General features: G+C 42.3%; 3 protein-coding genes across 3 annotated transcripts in view; 2 read left to right on the top strand and 1 right to left on the bottom strand.

The window, feature by feature from the left end:
- The window catches only part of LOC311263935 (1-phosphatidylinositol 4,5-bisphosphate phosphodiesterase zeta-1-like), a 19770-nt gene extending 19421 nt beyond the window's left edge, over positions 1-349 (top strand). The window contains exon 12 of the mRNA XM_084364335.1: positions 113-349. Within this exon, the coding sequence (XP_084220461.1) occupies positions 113-195 (83 nt within the window). The 3' untranslated portion in view covers positions 196-349. The remainder of the gene's footprint in view (positions 1-112) is intronic.
- On the bottom strand, positions 345-16727 carry pik3c2g (phosphatidylinositol-4-phosphate 3-kinase catalytic subunit type 2 gamma). The gene is made up of 34 exons (XM_084364339.1): positions 16635-16727; positions 14801-14974; positions 13355-13842; positions 13174-13253; positions 12697-12854; positions 12225-12339; positions 12005-12116; positions 11587-11657; positions 11329-11392; positions 11074-11199; positions 10849-10879; positions 9729-9912; positions 9469-9591; positions 9099-9227; positions 8210-8324; positions 7982-8115; positions 7700-7888; positions 7298-7391; positions 7095-7189; positions 6740-6920; positions 6507-6614; positions 6083-6175; positions 5737-5866; positions 5500-5636; positions 5235-5404; positions 4923-5079; positions 4731-4840; positions 4453-4621; positions 3868-3986; positions 3692-3788; positions 3546-3606; positions 3305-3384; positions 3044-3169; positions 345-1917 (listed from the first exon to the last, which is right to left on the bottom strand). Exons 3-34 carry the CDS (start codon positions 13781-13783, stop codon positions 1768-1770), a joined length of 4137 nt encoding a protein of 1378 aa, XP_084220465.1. The 5' UTR covers positions 13784-13842; positions 14801-14974; positions 16635-16727; the 3' UTR covers positions 345-1767.
- Positions 15335-16460, top strand: LOC311263837 (small integral membrane protein 29-like). The gene is made up of 5 exons (XM_084364168.1): positions 15335-15399; positions 15536-15802; positions 15891-15916; positions 16018-16123; positions 16223-16460. Exons 2-5 carry the CDS (start codon positions 15656-15658, stop codon positions 16274-16276), a joined length of 333 nt encoding a protein of 110 aa, XP_084220294.1. The 5' UTR covers positions 15335-15399; positions 15536-15655; the 3' UTR covers positions 16277-16460.

Raw genomic sequence — 16727 nt, 5'->3', positions numbered from 1 at the left:
GTCAGCATTATTGAAGGTTGCTCTCCGGAGTTTTTATAGAAATGCTTCCACAGACTGTATCTATGTGATGCATACATTTCTTTTCATGTCCCCCTTCCTCCGCCACCTCCAGGCTACCGCTGGGTTCCTCTGCGGTCCCGAGACGGATGCAGCCTGGATCCAGCCTCCCTCTTCGTCTTTGTTTGGTATTCCTAAAAACAGCTCTCCATATCAGACTGACACACACACACACACACAGTCACACACAGACACACGCACACACCTCGCCAACAGATAGAAAAAGCGTGGCTGATGCAGCAACAACAACAACAAAAATATATAAATAAATCAAGAGCACCATTTCCTCAGATATAAATACCGGTTTTATTGTCAGAAAATAGACGTGACTTTTCTCTGCTGCCTGCACTCTGTGCTGCAGAGGAAACGACCAGACGGTTCCGGCAGGGCTGCAAAGACAGAATAACTCTCTGCTGGAGGAATCCCTGGAGTGGGATATTAGATTCTTATCATAGGATTAATATTTGATGCAAGTGCAATTATTGTGGTAGAGCTAACACACATAAGAAGATCTCACCCGACCACGAGACACAGTGTTGTTTTTGGATTAATCATCTATTCCAAAACAATAGATGCCCCCCCCCCCATTAGGTCTGAAACTGGCGAGTGATGCCAGGATATATTAATACTCCATGAATACTACTATGAAAGAGTAGCAGCCAGCATTTTCTTCCAAGCCTACATCACTGGGATCCCAGCAGGGAATAATATAAATAGCATTCACAGAGGTATACATTATTGAACCAAATCCGGTGCAGGGAGGTCTATTTCTATCCTCCTTCATCACTAAATCCTATGAATGAGGCAGAGGAGAGTTACGGGTCAGCAGGCCTGTCAGGAGGAGGATGGCATTAAGATAACATGAAGACCTGCCTTAGCCGAGAAAGTGTGTGTGTGTGAGTGAGGAGGTGGCTTTTCAGGGGTATTTGTGTGGGCATGTGAGCGTCTGCCATTGCTTGTTTGTGCATGCATGTGCATAACTGTGTTTGAATGCCACTGATGGATGAGACAAAGGATGGAGCGAGGTGGAGAGTTTTAACTCGGCCCCCCTCAGGCCAGAGAGGCTTGAGAGAGAGAGTTGTCACCCTGCTCACACACTCGCCTCACCCCTCTCCCCCTGCCTCCCGCCTCCGATTCTACTGGTCAAGGACATCCAGTTGACACAGCCCAAAGGGTATAAACACACTCAGTCTGGGCAGGTATCAACAGCGCTGCATCACCTGCTCTTTAATCCTTCACATCGACGCTCACGACCACACACATTTACAAGGACGGTTCTGACTCACGGAGAAGTAAAAGTTAAAGTATAAACAAAAGTGCAATTCTGATAATAAAAGTTATCGTTTTTCTTCCCGTCAGCCATCGTCAAGGCCACATCCAGGAATCAAAATAATTAACAAATATCCTTCACTTGATCAACATTTAAAAATAAACGTATCAGGGGAAGTGTCGCTTCACACAGTAAACAGTCTTCTTGTCTGAGTTTTACTCAGCCTTGTAACATCCTCCACATACATCCTCCACTGCCGGCAGAATTCAGCTCTGGAGTGATGTTACGTCTGATAAATAGGTATAAATGAGAGTGCACAGTCCCTTCGCTCAGGTGCATTTGTCTCACTCATGCAGTCAGAAATCTTTGGATCGATTCTTTCCCTCGGTGTGGCTACACCCCCTGCTGGCAGCAGGCCCACAGCGCAGCTCTCTCTTAAGTCAGATTGCACAGTTCCCGAGAGGAAACCACGTCTCCTTGTCAAGCAGCTCCTCCTCAAGTTTAATGTTGGTTGCGGCCACAAACGTCTTCTTGCTCTTCACTGTCACTTCCAGCACCATCCCATACAGCAACACGTTATTGTACTCCAGCTGTGAATAAGGGGCAGATATTTTAGCTATCAAACAGCTCTTCATTCAGAACAAACAGTTATGTGAGGGTATGTCTTTTATACAGTTTGGCTTTTATCTGAAATTTCTGTCAGAAGTGTAGAACAGGGGCTTTATTCTTTTATTTCCTTCCGTGCGGCTTTGTCAAGGCGTAACGCTTTGCAACATAAAAGGTGGTAAGAGGCTGTTAAGTGTGTGGGAAGCTGCTGGTCAGAGTGTGCAGGGTTCAACAATCAAAGATCACATCAGACTCACAGTGAAGAGAGCGGCGCCGCAGGCAGAGCATACATTAGAAAGTAATATTAAACACAGTTGGATAAATGTTCAAAGCTCTGAGTGACAGCAATTAATCTCAAGAGGGACTGGATGTACACATTGAAAAAAAAAATTCTGAATATGATTAGCGTTTAAGTTATGTAAGGCAACTGTGAAACAGGAAGGTGTTATCTGTACACAACATGCTGTACATACCATGTGCCTGTCCTCTTCTCGTTCAAATCAAGAGTCTAAGAATAGAGGGTGTCATATGCTATATAGTTTGTAAATCCTTTGAGGCAAAGACAAAAGTTATTTGTCATTTTTAATATTTAAGTTTAATAATCAGAACACGGACAAATTGAGTCATAGATACATACATCCCGTTTCCAGGATAATTGAAATGTTTGCTCGTGCATTTGCTTGTAAACTTCTGTTCCTTGTGTGCCTGATTGGTACTGTGCATGTGCATCTTTCCACAGAGAGTTTCATCATCAGCTGCTTAAAAAATGATTTTCTGGCAAGTGAGTTGCTAGATTTACGAGCTGGACGTGGTTTTTTATCTGTCTCAGACAATCCCTATTGTTGATCCCTGATTACTCTACCCTGCTTATTTTTTCCACAGCATACAATGTTTCTCATTAAATTGACTAAATACTTCAGTTTGTAACTTACTGTTTGTGCTTAACAGCTTACCTGGAAGGTACACGGACTTACAGTATTAAGCACCGGCCCTTCATCAAAGGATTAACGCATTACTTTCTTAAACCTGCCCAGTAATCTCATGAAAAACCAAAGGATGCTGAGACTGTGCTAATTCATTAATAAAAGATGGATAGGATGAAAGTTGTACCAGTTCGTTGAAGGTGGGGTTGTCATTATTGCGGACCACCTTTGTCTTCTTCTTTGAGCGCTGGTGAGGGTCCGGTCTGAGGTGCGTGACCACATAGGCATCAGGGTTAGAGCCGTTTGCCTGCTTCTGTTGAAAAGAGAAAAAAACAATGCTCTTGAGTATACAGTACACCACAAAGTATTTCTAAGAGAAAACACATTCACTATGAGTGTCTTGTTAAATGCTACAAACAATGCAATAATAAGAACGAAGGAAACTTACAATGTTCTTCAGGTGTTTTACTAAGACTGAGAGCTTAGAGTCAGAGTAAGAAATGTAGAGCTGGATCTGAGGTTTGGATCCTGCAACAGATCAACACATCAGTGCCAGTAAATCACAGCAAAAAACCTCCTATACTGTATACGGTCTATCAACTAAATATCCTCACGACAGAATTAGTCCTCACATTCTAAATGTTAACTCTAGCATGATGTTTTTTCCTTTAAAATCTTTAAAAACGTACCAGTCACACTTTCTTGGACTATGTTGGGGCCATCCAGGAACAAGCTGCACACAATTTCATTCTGCAGAGCGAGGCAGGTTACAAGTTAGAGCAAGAAACAACAAGACAACACTGAGAGAAACCAACCAGGGACGAGAGGAACTTACTCCCTTGCATGGTCCCTCAAAAAGCTGTTTGAGGTACTTGTTCAGCAGAGACATCCTCTTGCTTGGGCTGAATGACATCTTATACCAGCTCGGAAACCTTTAAGAGAGAAGGAGTAAAGAGTTAAGATCAAATTATGTCTTTACTGTGAAAGAAAAAGCTTCTTTTTCTCACTCACTGAGGCAGCCTAGACTCAATGAAGTGTTTCTGCAGCTGCTTATGGATCAGCTCAAACTGCCCATATGTCTTCTCACTGTTCAGAAAACCATCATCAATGCTCACTCTCAGGTCATAGATCTGCAAATCAGACAAAATACAGTTTTCCATTAGGCTGCAAGCTGAGAAAATGAGGAGAGACCGTAGAAAAGTCACGTACGTTGAGTAACTTCTCTAACAAAGTAAGTGACAGCAGACCCAACACAGACAGAGCCTGGGGTTAATCCTCCCAGAATGTATGCGTGAACCTGCAAGAGCCCGACCAATACTGGATTTTTAAGGGCCGATGCCAATAGTGATGCAACAACGATGTACTTAAACAGTAAACTTCACAGGGAATTTAATAAATATAATCTACCAAGGCCAATATCAGTCGATAATATCGGCTGACTGATGTATCGAGCTCTAGAACCTGCTGTCAGTTGCAGATGTAGGATGTAGGATTGTAGGATTATTAGGATGTAATAACACAAATCTCTGCGATGCATCAGGCAAAGTTTCACAGCGACTAAATTACCACAGCATAAAGAGCAACATGCAGCCTCACCACATCTTTTGACCTGACGGTGTATCCCTGGATGACAGCTTCTTGGATGTTGTTGCTGGGAGCTGGGCTGCCGTTCCGGGTTTGTGAATCCTGTTTCTTCACTTGAGCCAAGCTGTGCGTCAGGAAGTTAAACTTAACTGCAAAACAGCCCATGCTTTCCTTGATCTTCCTACATCAGGAGGGATACAAACTGTCACTTTCAGAAACAGATTTATACATGAATAAAATATGAGTTACTTTAAAGACTGCGTGTATTCATGTGTTGTGGATTAAGCTACTTTGTGAAGTAGGATGTGGCCTCCAGGTCTGTGTCATGAGCTCTGAGGTTGTTCTGGACGTACTGCAGGTCATTAGTGTCCTTCAGTTCAGGCATTCCTGCATGTAGCATCTAGAAACCACATGCACACCACGAATGAAACAGTGTTTTATGTAATATTAGTTATTCTCAGATATCGCTATTAAGATCTTACCAGCTCCAGCAGGCTGAGTATCAGTGCAGAGCGCTGCCTGATTATGTTGTAAGCTTCACAGCACAGCTCCACAAAGCGATGCAAGCGCTGAGGCTTCAGCCCCCCGCCTGTGATGAAGTGCTGCATCTCAGATGAAAAGATGAATGGTGATCGGTCCCTACCGTGACAAAAAAAGAGTGGGGGAAGATTCTTGTGAATTCAAATCGTTGTCTTTGACTTGATCCTCTTCTGAGTTTTTTTTTTTTTTGCCGTTTAAACAAAAACACCACTCTTTTCACTTCCAAACTGCTGCTCGTATTTTCCTCGACTTGCCTTTTAAAGCTTCCAAACTTCTGTGCGTTGCCCATAATTTTGCCAAAGTCGATGTGAAACATGTGTCCACTGTGTTTCAACATGATGTTGTCATTGTGGCGGTCACAGATCCCGAGGATGAAGGTGGCCACGCACCACCCTGCACACGAGTGGATGAAGTTCATCACAGCCTGCGCATAGATACACAGCAGGAGCGAAAGTGAACACTCAAGTTTAAAATCAAGCATAATGGTAAAGTTATCACAGAGTTTGTGTTGGTCTTCACCTTCTCATAGTCCTCCTTAGTTTTGTTCCAATTGTTGAACCATTTCTCTAGTGTGTCTTCTCGTAGGGAGCCACCCAGACCCCACTCCTGGTGAATCTTCCCCAGGGTCACCGCCTCTGGAACCACTTCCACCAGGCCTGACAACCACATAGAATATATATAGAAAATCATGACTTCACAACCACAGAGAAATAAGACGAGGGAAAAATTAATGTGCGTTCAGAAACACAAACTGACCCTGAGCTCTGCCCGTAGAAAGACATCTGAAGGTGATCATTCGCAGGTCGAGTCCCTCCTGAAGCCAAACCCTGTCCATCACACGGACTATCTGAAGTACCAGCATGTCCTGACGCAGGTTATCTCCTGTCTGAAACAATATTTAACCGAGTTATGACACCATTTGAAAAAAGGCTGCTTTTTGACTTGACGAGTGCCATTTCACAGGTATTCTCTTTGTGTTGAAATGAGCAGACTATGAGCTTTAATTTCCCTTTGAAGGAGGCAAGAATAAAAGGCAGTGGGCCAATATTAAAATTTTCATGAGGCCCAGTGGAGATCAATAAAATAACACATTATTACCAACCTTGCAGATGACACTGATGTTCTTAGCCAGAGGGTCAGAGCAGATGAATGAGATCCCCAGAGGAGCAGCGTTGGAGTTGTAGAACTTACAGGCCTGTAGGCGACACATCGACGGAAACAAGTAAACACTCCTGCTATAGAGCTGTGTTAGACGTGTCAGACTTTAGTATTGTTATATATAAAAATCTCCTTGACAGCTGTAGAGCATATTTCATTTTTATATACTATATAATTGGATTTGCAAAAGATTTTAAAAAAAACCAAAAACAAGCCAGATTGAAATTGGTTCTGGATCTTGCCTTAAATATAAATGATGTACCAAACAGAATATTGGTAAATTAATACCTGGGGAAGGCCTCCGCTATGTAAAATGAAATTAGAAATTGTTTTATGCATCTTTTCTGGTATCTGTGTGACGTTCTTACTTCAACGTCCAATGCTTTTACACGAACAGCAGGATCCAGCGCCAGACAACAGCTGATCCCACCTTTGAAGAAGTCAGTAATCTTAGCTTTCTCCTTCTTCAATACATTCTGCAGAGAAATGCACAAAAATCAAACAACCAAGTTAGTCAAGTTAATTAGTCATCATAACAATGATGGATTACGTTGCTGTGACTGAGTACATTAATAAATGAGAAGATGAGAGAGCTGGATACCTTACGGCGAGCCTTGTCAGCAGTTCGAACCTTCTCCGCCACCTGTACGAGCACAGACACGAGGCGGCTTTCGCGCTCCAGCTCCTCCCTCAGTGCCTGGCCGCAGCAGTGCCGCAGGGCAGCCTGAACCTTACTGAACCAGCTCTGGTAGTAGGGTTCACTGTTGGCGTCCTCCAGCAGCCTGCCAGCATGTAAAACTTTAATAAAACTTTTGTGCTGCAGAGAAAATTACTGAGCATCAAAAGACTCAAAACAAATTTTTCCTAGAGCAGCTTTAACTTTCACTCTGTCATTTTGCTACATTACTAATCCAAATTTACATTCCCTCAGTCTGATGTCTAACTCTTTGGCTCACCAGTAGAGTTGCTGGGCAATCTGTATGCTCTTCAATGATCTCTCCAGCAGCAGCATCACCAGAGGTCCATCTAACTCCCACTCACTCTTCAGAGCCTGCAGGACAGGATGACTGATGAAACCAACATCAAACCGATGAGGAAAATACAGAGTGTGCAGTCACCTTATCTCATAGGTGTGTTGAACACTTGTCTGTGTGCTTACCTGGACCAACTGTGGCAGAAACAACTCCAGCTCTCCATCTGGTATCTGCTCAAAGTAGTGAACCGCAGCCCTTCGCACAGTCTGATCATGAAAACTGAAAAATATGTTCGACATCACCAAACAGACGAATGTAAACCTGAATCATGGTTGTGATTATAGCTTTTGGGTTACTAGTCTGCTTGAGTATATTTTGATGCTAATACTTATGTACTTTTACATAAATGATACTCTAAATATTACTTGTAACGGAGCATTTTTCATTGCTTCTTTTCCACGACAGGACATACTGTAGCTATGAACCAAAACACTTTACAAAACAAGCAACAACAAACAAACTTGGTCTTTGCAGCGCTGCATAGGGACTGTGTCCATATTTCTGTATGTGAACCAAATGTAACCCACTTGTCGCTGAGCAGGAAGAGGGCCTCCTCAGGTAGATGAATCGGCCAGTTCTCTACAACAGTATAGATTTCTGTCAAGTCTTCAGGCTGCCACCGGGGGGCCCCACCCAGCAGCAGGTGGAGGAAAGTGCTTCCTTTGTCACTACAGTAACGTTTACTCCAGAGGAAGGCTTTCTCATTTTCTGTCAGACTGAGGGGGGGGGGAGAGAACATTTCAAGGATTTGTTAAGGGAAAGGGAGCGATTACAGATCTCTATAATGTGTGTCGTTTTCTTCTACTCACAAGCAGAGGCAGTGCTTCTTAGAGGCTTTCAACATTTTCTTTTGCAGTGCCTCACAAGGCTGAGTAAACAGGGCTGAACCAGGGAGTGCGATGGGCCTCTGATACTTCCACTCAAAATGATCTTGAAACTCGAGCTGGAGGATTATGGGAAGATGAATGATTGAGCAGGTAATGTGGTGTAGTTTGTGTTTAGGTCAACAGGGGGCAGAGTTGTCCAGTGATACTGACCTGCAGTATGACCCCGACGGCTTGTCTGTGGCTGTCAAACAGAGCAGGAGAGGGAGAAGCTGGAAACTCAGCCAGCGTGGACATACTGAGCAGAACGGTCCCCATCACCAGAGTCCTAAACACACAGAGTACAAATACTATGTCAGTGTCGGTGAAGAGCTCAGGAATGAGTTTATAAAATGTACATGAAGCACTGTATGATAGTAGAAATATTTGGTAATGCTTTTGAAGTGTTAATTATAGCATTATAAACACATTTACTGTCAGATTATGCACTGGTAACAGTTTAAAGGTGCAGTATGTATGAATTTTAGTTAAATCGTTCAAAAGTTAACTAACATTATAAACAGACTGTGAAAAGAAATTGATTAAATGTTTGACTATTATATCAAAAATGTCTATATATTGTGTTGTAAACAACACCAACGCTCCGAGTGCTCCGAGCTCCCAGTCCAGGCAGAGTCTGCATGGTTAACTGAGCTTTCTCGCTAACGGCAGCTACAGTTAGCAGCAGTTAGTTGTTACTATGAGGATTTGATATATTGCCACCTATTTGTATGGAGTTGGCCTATGAATCCAACAGTTTCAAATAAACTCTCTTCCATTGAACCTCACTTGTCATAAAGAGGCATTCCGCCGATTTTACAAACTGATCTTCGCGGTAGTTTCGACAGGCACGGGAGTCATTTTATATTCACGTGTTTGTTTCATGCACCCTCCGATTACTTATGTCGACGACCTTTCTCTTAAAACAGAAAGTCCATAAAAACATCTGCTGCTTGTTAAACCGTGAGCTCACGTTAACTCCCTCCACCTTCCCAGCCTCCTCCCGTGTTAGCATTCAGTCAAAACCTTTACGAGGTGGTGTGAACGTTGTGTAAACACCTACCTGTCGCAGTAAAGAGGTAGTACGGCCCAGCCTAAAAGCTCAGGGTTCTTGCCTCGCTTGGAGCCCTTGAGGCGAAATGTCAACATGCACTCATATGGCAGCTGATTGACTGGAACAGGGAACACCATCCTGAAAACCAACAACATGCACATGCAGTCAAAAAAAACATAAATAAACATAGCTCATAAATATTTTTCCTTGTTTTTTCTTAACTAGAATTTAGTCAGTGTATTAAAATGAGCTATAGGTAATTTCTCTCATAAACACATATACATCAACTTTCACTTCCTCATCAGTGGTGAAGGAATTCTCATGAGAATAAGGAAGGAGGAAGTAGAATATGACAAAGTGTACACTAAGAGGCTCTTACATGCGGTTACACTGGATCTTGTTTCCGTATGACAAGGCAGTGCTGATATTTTCAGAAATGCCTGTGTCACAGATCTTTGTCGCTCCGTACGTCAAATCACAGGAAACAGAGAAGCACTCATAACTGAAAACAAAGGAGAGGAAAGAGAAAGCAAAACAAACCCTGGTCAGGATGCGGTTCAACAGTATGTGTTCGCTTGCATTTCTGCACATGCATCATAATGTGTGCATGTCTGTGTGTGACTATAAATGCACACATACTTGATCATCCAGGCGGGTTGTAGTTGGTAGAGAGCAGCGATGTTGAATTGTAAGATTTCAGTGTTGTTCTCCACGTCAAGTATTTGCAGCTTGTTGGTGAACTCCTGACCTCTGAAGTCTGAATGGAAGTTGTCAAAAAAGACCTGCAGCACTTTATGCAGCTCCTTGTGAAGCATGATCATGGCTGGAAAACGGAGACATAACATTAGTTTTGACAGGAAACACATAAGCCTCCCTATAATGTGTTTATAAACAGTATGAAAACAATTGATACTTTGTTTATAAAACACTACAATGTTTTCACAGGTATGCGAATATTTATTCATATGTGTTAATGTGCAGTAACAGTTATTCTTTTCTGTATTATCATTGAGCCTCAACCAATTAGCGCCAACAAATACATCAGTGAACACGTATATCTGTTTACTACATCATGGTGTGTAATAAACTATTTATTGAGTCCTCCATGTGTAGATACAAGTTTCCTTCTGCACGGTGATGGTGAAGGAAAACTGTTCCTGCATGAAACTGCTCACAACAAGGCCAGTGGATTATCATGAGTAGGTCGTGATTTCTGGAAAGAGACTTTGCTGCTGACTTATTCAGATGTAATGTTTTTGCCCTTTGAGAACCACACGCTGAGTGCCATCTAGTCACATTATACCTCCAGCCGATATCTCCAAAACTCAACAACTGACATTAAACCATAGATGGACAAATTGCAGTTCAGGCAAGAGGAAAAATATGTGTTTTTGAATTTGGGGACGAATTGTCCCTTTGAAAATAAAAACCTTGGCTCGATCAAAACCTCTTCTTCATTCACTGCTCCCTGTACAATAGACATTAAATTGCACTTAATTGAGATTTTGGACAATTTTAAATGTTAATATGATAGACGAGATAATATTGCTAAGAATGGTCTTATAGCACTTTCATGCCTGCTGTGTCTTGCAGAATTGCATATATTTAGACGCAGTCAAAACAGTGTGACATAACTAAAAGGAAGTTAATATGGTGATCAGGGGTTTTCTAGTGGTTAAGAGTCACACCATAAAACCTTAACATACTAACACACCCATGCGCACAACAATGGCTTTGCTGTTGAGTAACAGATACCCACCTGTTTCACACTCAACCATCTCCTCATGACTCTAAAAAAGAAAAAAAAAAAAAAACAAAGCTTTGTATTGCCGATTGGAGGAATGAGGAGGTATTTTACATTTCTTTGGTGCACTGCAGTGTCACAATACTTTGGCAGATATGAAAGGTGAAAGGATTACACTGCTTGAATGAGGAGCCCTTCACCACAGGGAAAGATTCACAAATGAACGTTGGGATATTATACCAGGGGTATGGGGTTGATTCGGTTGAGCCTGCCTATAGTCTCCTCGAGCTCCTGACAGGAGAGCCCACACAGAAGATTGCTGATGGTGCGAACACAGTCCACGATCACATTAACGTTCATCCCAGACTTTAGACACAAAGAGAAACATCAGGAAGTCAACTTTTCATGCATCACTCCCACAGATATATCTGAATTACCCTTAGATGATAACGAGGGCTGTGTGAGTTAGATAAATATTACCCTCTCTTTACTAACCTTAAATCTCATCAGCTGTGTCACCTCTCTGTTGTAGCTATTGAGCACTTCCTGCAGACTCAACCTGACGGACGAGGAAAGGTTAAACACACACACACAGGTGTCACAGTGGTAGGAAACCACAAAGCAGTGCTCCCTTTCCTAATGTTTTCTACAAACAGACGCCGGTTGACACATGACCCACTGAACACCTGTCATTGTTATCGAAACCATTTCATAAAAACGGATTAGGGATGCAGGACCATCTAGAGATCTTACTTGCAGGCGATGAAGACAGAGACAGGACGCAGGACCTCGCACAGCTTGAATGAGGCTACGTCGTCCTCAACCTCAGAGGAGAAACATAGGTTAACATCCATCTATATATAGAAGTTTAATCAAGCATTTGGGGTAATTAAATGGCATTAATTGGCTTTTTGTGGCTATAACTCTAAGTCCACATTGGCTTCACCTTTATTCCATTTCATTCTTCCTGCTAAATGCCACCCGCTGTGACGTGATGTGTAAACAGAGCAAAGTCGAGAAGTCAGGGTGGAGGCTTTTACAGCCCTGATGATAACACGCTGGCTAGGGGCCAGACACAAACAGCATTTCAAGACTGAAGACAGGCCGGCCTCTCTTAGTTAATGATCAACACTGTGGGTGGGAAACACTGAAGGAGTTTGAACTGACTTACATCCCTGGTCAGACGGTGTTTGAGGTTGTTCATGTTGAGCAGTCGGAGGGGCACTTCTTGCTCTGACTTGTAGTAAATCTGAATAGTCTCGTGCAGTCCCAGCAGCTCTTCACTAGGGAGAGGTATGAAAAATTGCATTTGGTGCATGAGATTAAACGCACCATGTTTGAGGACAGCATCGTATACTTACTAGTTTATCGTTTCTGGATTTGTGACTTACTTTCGGAGGTACTCGTCAGAGTCGCACAGTTTTAAAACATAATGCCCATCTGTGCTGCGAGGGAGGTCCAGCAGCTGGAAGACTTCATCGATCAGACTCTTCACTGTCCTGTTCACTGGATAAAAGATTAGAGTTAACATTGTGTTTTCAACTCCACTACATTTATCTAGCAGCTGCAATCATGATTATCACAGAATAAAGGCCCTACACACCCACGCAGGCGTTAACACGTACTGTCTGTGGTTGATTTAACATGCTCAGGTTGGATTTTAACAAAACCTTTGATGGGATTTACATGAAGTCACCATGTACGAATAAAATGTACCCACACATTTTACAGGGTAGCTCCTCAAGTCCCAAAAAATTATATGTTTTTATGTGTTATGATCTGTTTTGTTAAACAAGCCACCATTTCTGATGAAAATCTATCTTCCTACATGAGTGACTGTGGTTCTGTGATGGCTGATCTTACCTGTGGTGGGGAGGGGGACCTGGTTATCATCCCACTCAGTGGCCACACTGACAGTCACCTCCACCTGCTGCAGCAGTGCAGGGTGCACATGTAACATGCGACCCCACACCATACCTGAGTTGTGAACGCTGTCTGCGTGCTTGTAGTGTGACATAAGACTGCCAGAGACAGAAAAGAAAAACAGGTTGCCAGTATGAAACTGAAAGAATGATGGCAAACATGTTCCACGCTTCAACATGGTTGAACAGCATGATTCATATCTGCTCACTAAAGGTTCAAAACAAGGCTGAGCTGAAGGACCAAAAAGCAGATACAGAGAATCTGTCAACAAGTAAAGTTTTTTGTTCGTTTTATCCCAACAGAGCGCTTCAAATTCATTATATACAGTACAATACATTTATCTCATTCACGTTACAAAATAGATTATGTTGAAAAATTAAATTGTATAAAGATGTAGGAACTAATTCTCTCTCCTACTTTGAAGTTGCAGCACAAAAAGAAACCAGGCTCTTGGTGCTGCCCTGTGGGGTGTCTATCAGACTGATGGTGAACGGGTCCTGATGTGTGGGGGAAAAAAATGATTAATTTGGGTTGTTGTATTGAATCATAAAAGGAGCTCTTTGTCTTTGCTGAGGGAGAAACTACGAGAGATACTCACATGTCTCGCTATTTCAGTCCTGGAACGGTTCAGTTTGTGAGCGGGCTCAGGGAGGTCACAGGACAACTGCTTTTTGCTCATGCTGAGGGATGCTCGCGTCCTGGGGGGAACAGGCGGGGGTGCATTGCCTTGTCCTTCCGGCAAACGTGCACTAGGAAGTCTGGTTCTGGGTGGGGGTGGAGGGGGACGAACAGGCTTAGGCCAATTCGTGCTTTCTGTATTCCCTGGAGGTTTGGGTTGGGGTTCAGTTGGGGCAATGAGCCCAGACAAGGTGGTCTCATATATATGTGCGTCATTATCTTCAGGAAAGTTTTCAAGGCGCTCATAAATGTGCGCTCCATATTGATCCTCAGTTAGGGGCATGGGGAGGTCAGAGTCGCTTGCATCTTGTCTCTGGATTGATCCATTTCGCCTCTGAGGAGGATCCATCACATGTTAGGAAGATGTACAAGCGCTCCCGGGTGATGCTTTATCTCAGCACGTGCTCACTTCATTTCAACAATTATGTGGTAAAGAAAAAAAAAATCACAAAAAACAGAATTAGGCATTAATTACAATAGAGACTAGGGCTGTTTATGATTGACCATTAATTGATTTATCGCAGCTAAGAATTTAACTAATTAAAAAAGTATTAACAACCAATCAGAGATGGGCACAAATACATCAAATAAATATATTTGCTTATCAGATATATCAAAATGAAAGACAAAAAGACATCCTATACAAACTGACATTGTTAGCCTACATTTATCCATTTAATAGCCTCGAGATGGGATGGATTTTGTTGGGCTGGTTCATCATTTTGTGTTATTTAGTTTATCATTCAAGTAACTTGTTGTTTACTTTACTTGCTCTTTTAACTTCTAATGCAACCTACTCGGATTTTGCGTCAAACATAGATCATGTCAGTGGTTAAAACTGTTTTCAAATAGGAAAAAAAAAGTCCAAAACATTCCATATATTATTAATGATTAATCGATGATCGATTTTAAAGGCAGCCGACTAACAGTTAAAGAAATTGCTTAAAACTTCTAATCCCTTATGCAGACTTACTGGCAGGTCAAGAAAGGTGTTTTATGGCTCGAGTCTAGCTCAACCTGAGGATAAACGTTGGTCTAATCATTAACATGCTTTCAAATCTTAACAGGAAATCCACCGGTGCATGCCTCTTCATCTAAGGAACACTTGTGTAAAGTGAAACAAGTCTTCACCACTACTACAATTACTTCATACATCGAAACTTTAACTCCACATGCTGAACATGAGTTAACTGAAATGACAAATTCAGTCAAAACTGTAATCCATACAAACAGACTGATATGTTTCAGTTAAGTCAGCATACTCACAGTTAGATAAGCTTCCAATACAGTTCAGTACAGTACAAATACCTAACTTTAATCTCAATGCAAGTATTTTTGAACTCAATGTATTTTGTGTGTAACTTACCCTTAAAGCTCTCACCCCGTCTCGACCAGATGAATGCCTGACATGTAGCCATGCTCGGCGAGTTAGACCTGTAAAAGGTTCAGGGACCTTCCCATCTGTGTTTCCTCAGCCCTGTCTGCTGCCTGTGTCCCTCCCCTCCTCTCCCTCCTGCAGCCCACAACAACTCTCCCTCTGCTGGAGGAAAAGAGAACATTTCATGTGTGTAATATATAATATCTCCATTTAAGTAGCAGCTTTAAAACAGATATTATGAAGTGGTTTGACGGACAAAGCGGAGGGACAGTCTAACAGCAGACAACCAAACAGCAAGATTTAGGAAAAGTTAAAGCCAGAAGACAAAAAAACCCCAAAACAAACGCATTACCTTTAATGCTTTAACCATTTGTGTTTCCGATAAATGTAAAGGTGCGAACTTCCTTTTCCAGTAACAAACACATCTATCCAGTTGAACCATACTGACCGACTACATTACATCCACTCCTCACTCAGGAATGTCATTGAGCAGGTTAAGGTTTGGGAGCAGTGAGCTTCTCATAGGAAGTGAAATTAAAGCAGCAGAGAGAAATGTTTATCCACACACTCAACGCATGACACATAAGGTAAGACTGAATCACTCAAGGGTTTTCTTTAAGCTGAGGAATGTTTTGGACGGTACAGGAAACTTCCTTTGTACGATCATCAACTTCCTGGTCAGTTTCTTTGAAAGCCTTTTTTAAATTCTTCTTCTCTCTACAGCAATACTCATGAGTCTTCCTGTGGTTGAGAAACGTGGCCTCTCAGTGGGAATGACAGCAGCGGCGCTCCACTGAATGTGTCACAAAGGTGTCAGCTGAGGTGCATGGAGCAGATGGGCGTATGATGGAGGAGATTGGGACTAAAGAAATGCGCTCCAACCTCACAACTCCACACATTTTCCCCACAAACCCCAAACCTGGATTTGCTGGTTACTATTTACTCATCCCCCTTGTACTGCTCACACTGATTGGAAGTGTAGTGGCAGCGGTAAGATACGTTCTGCATAGTTAACTTTACGTGACTTCATTACACCGTAGTGTTATCTTCAAGTTTTTGTTGTTGTGCTTCTCTTCAGGTTCTTTATATCAGGAGGAGAGCAAGGTAAGGTGGTCTCTGCAAAGCATCTCTTTTAAATCAAATTGTTCACGTTGTTTTTCTTGTATTCAGTCATGATTTGGTTTCTCTTGTATGTTTTGCTTCAGATTGGACGAGCTGCGCCACAGGCTGATCCCTCTGTATAACTACGACCCCACAGAGGAACAAGAAGACTGGGGGGATGCAGGCAAGGAGGAAGAAGAGGAGCTGACTGTAAGCAAACCACCAAAATTTTACTAATGATATCAAATAATCCTCCATTCTCTATCACATATTCAGGGTTGTGGTTACCTTGTTTGTTTTTCTTTACAGGAACCTTTGTACAAAGAGGGGAAGCTCGCCCTCTCATCTGCCTATGGAACATGAAAATCAAGAAAGAAGGAGGAATATGTCCTCTTTTTAGATTTTGTATTGCTGGTGCTGTACAAAAAAACAGACGGGCCTTCTTCATGAGGTTTTAAAACATCAAAATCGTTTATTTTCTTCCCTCATGACAACTCCCATTTGGCACACCTGACAGCAGATGGCACCGTAATCCTGTCTTTTGCCTCAGTTGAGAACTATCCTTTTTTAAAGACTGTATACTAAATGTTTTCAAGGATAAAGGTGTTTTTTTTTGGGCAATAAACTGAAAGATAAATTCCAATTTCAAAGCTCTTTGTTTTGTGTATGTGTCACTGTATAATTATTCACAAATTAAGCTCAGAGGGCCTTCAGGACACACCTGTTTCTGCTTGGTAATCAGAGGGTTTGCTGGTGTTTGGACGTTCCTCAGGTTGACACATCTTCGCACGTTCAGGGGGCTTTACAGGAAGAT

This window comes from Pagrus pagrus, assembly GCF_965226575.1.
Source record: "Pagrus pagrus genome assembly, chromosome: 10".
NCBI lineage: Eukaryota > Metazoa > Chordata > Actinopteri > Spariformes > Sparidae > Pagrus > Pagrus pagrus.
The sequence above is the reverse complement of the archived record's forward strand: the minus strand, read 5'-3'. Positions and strand labels throughout refer to the sequence as shown.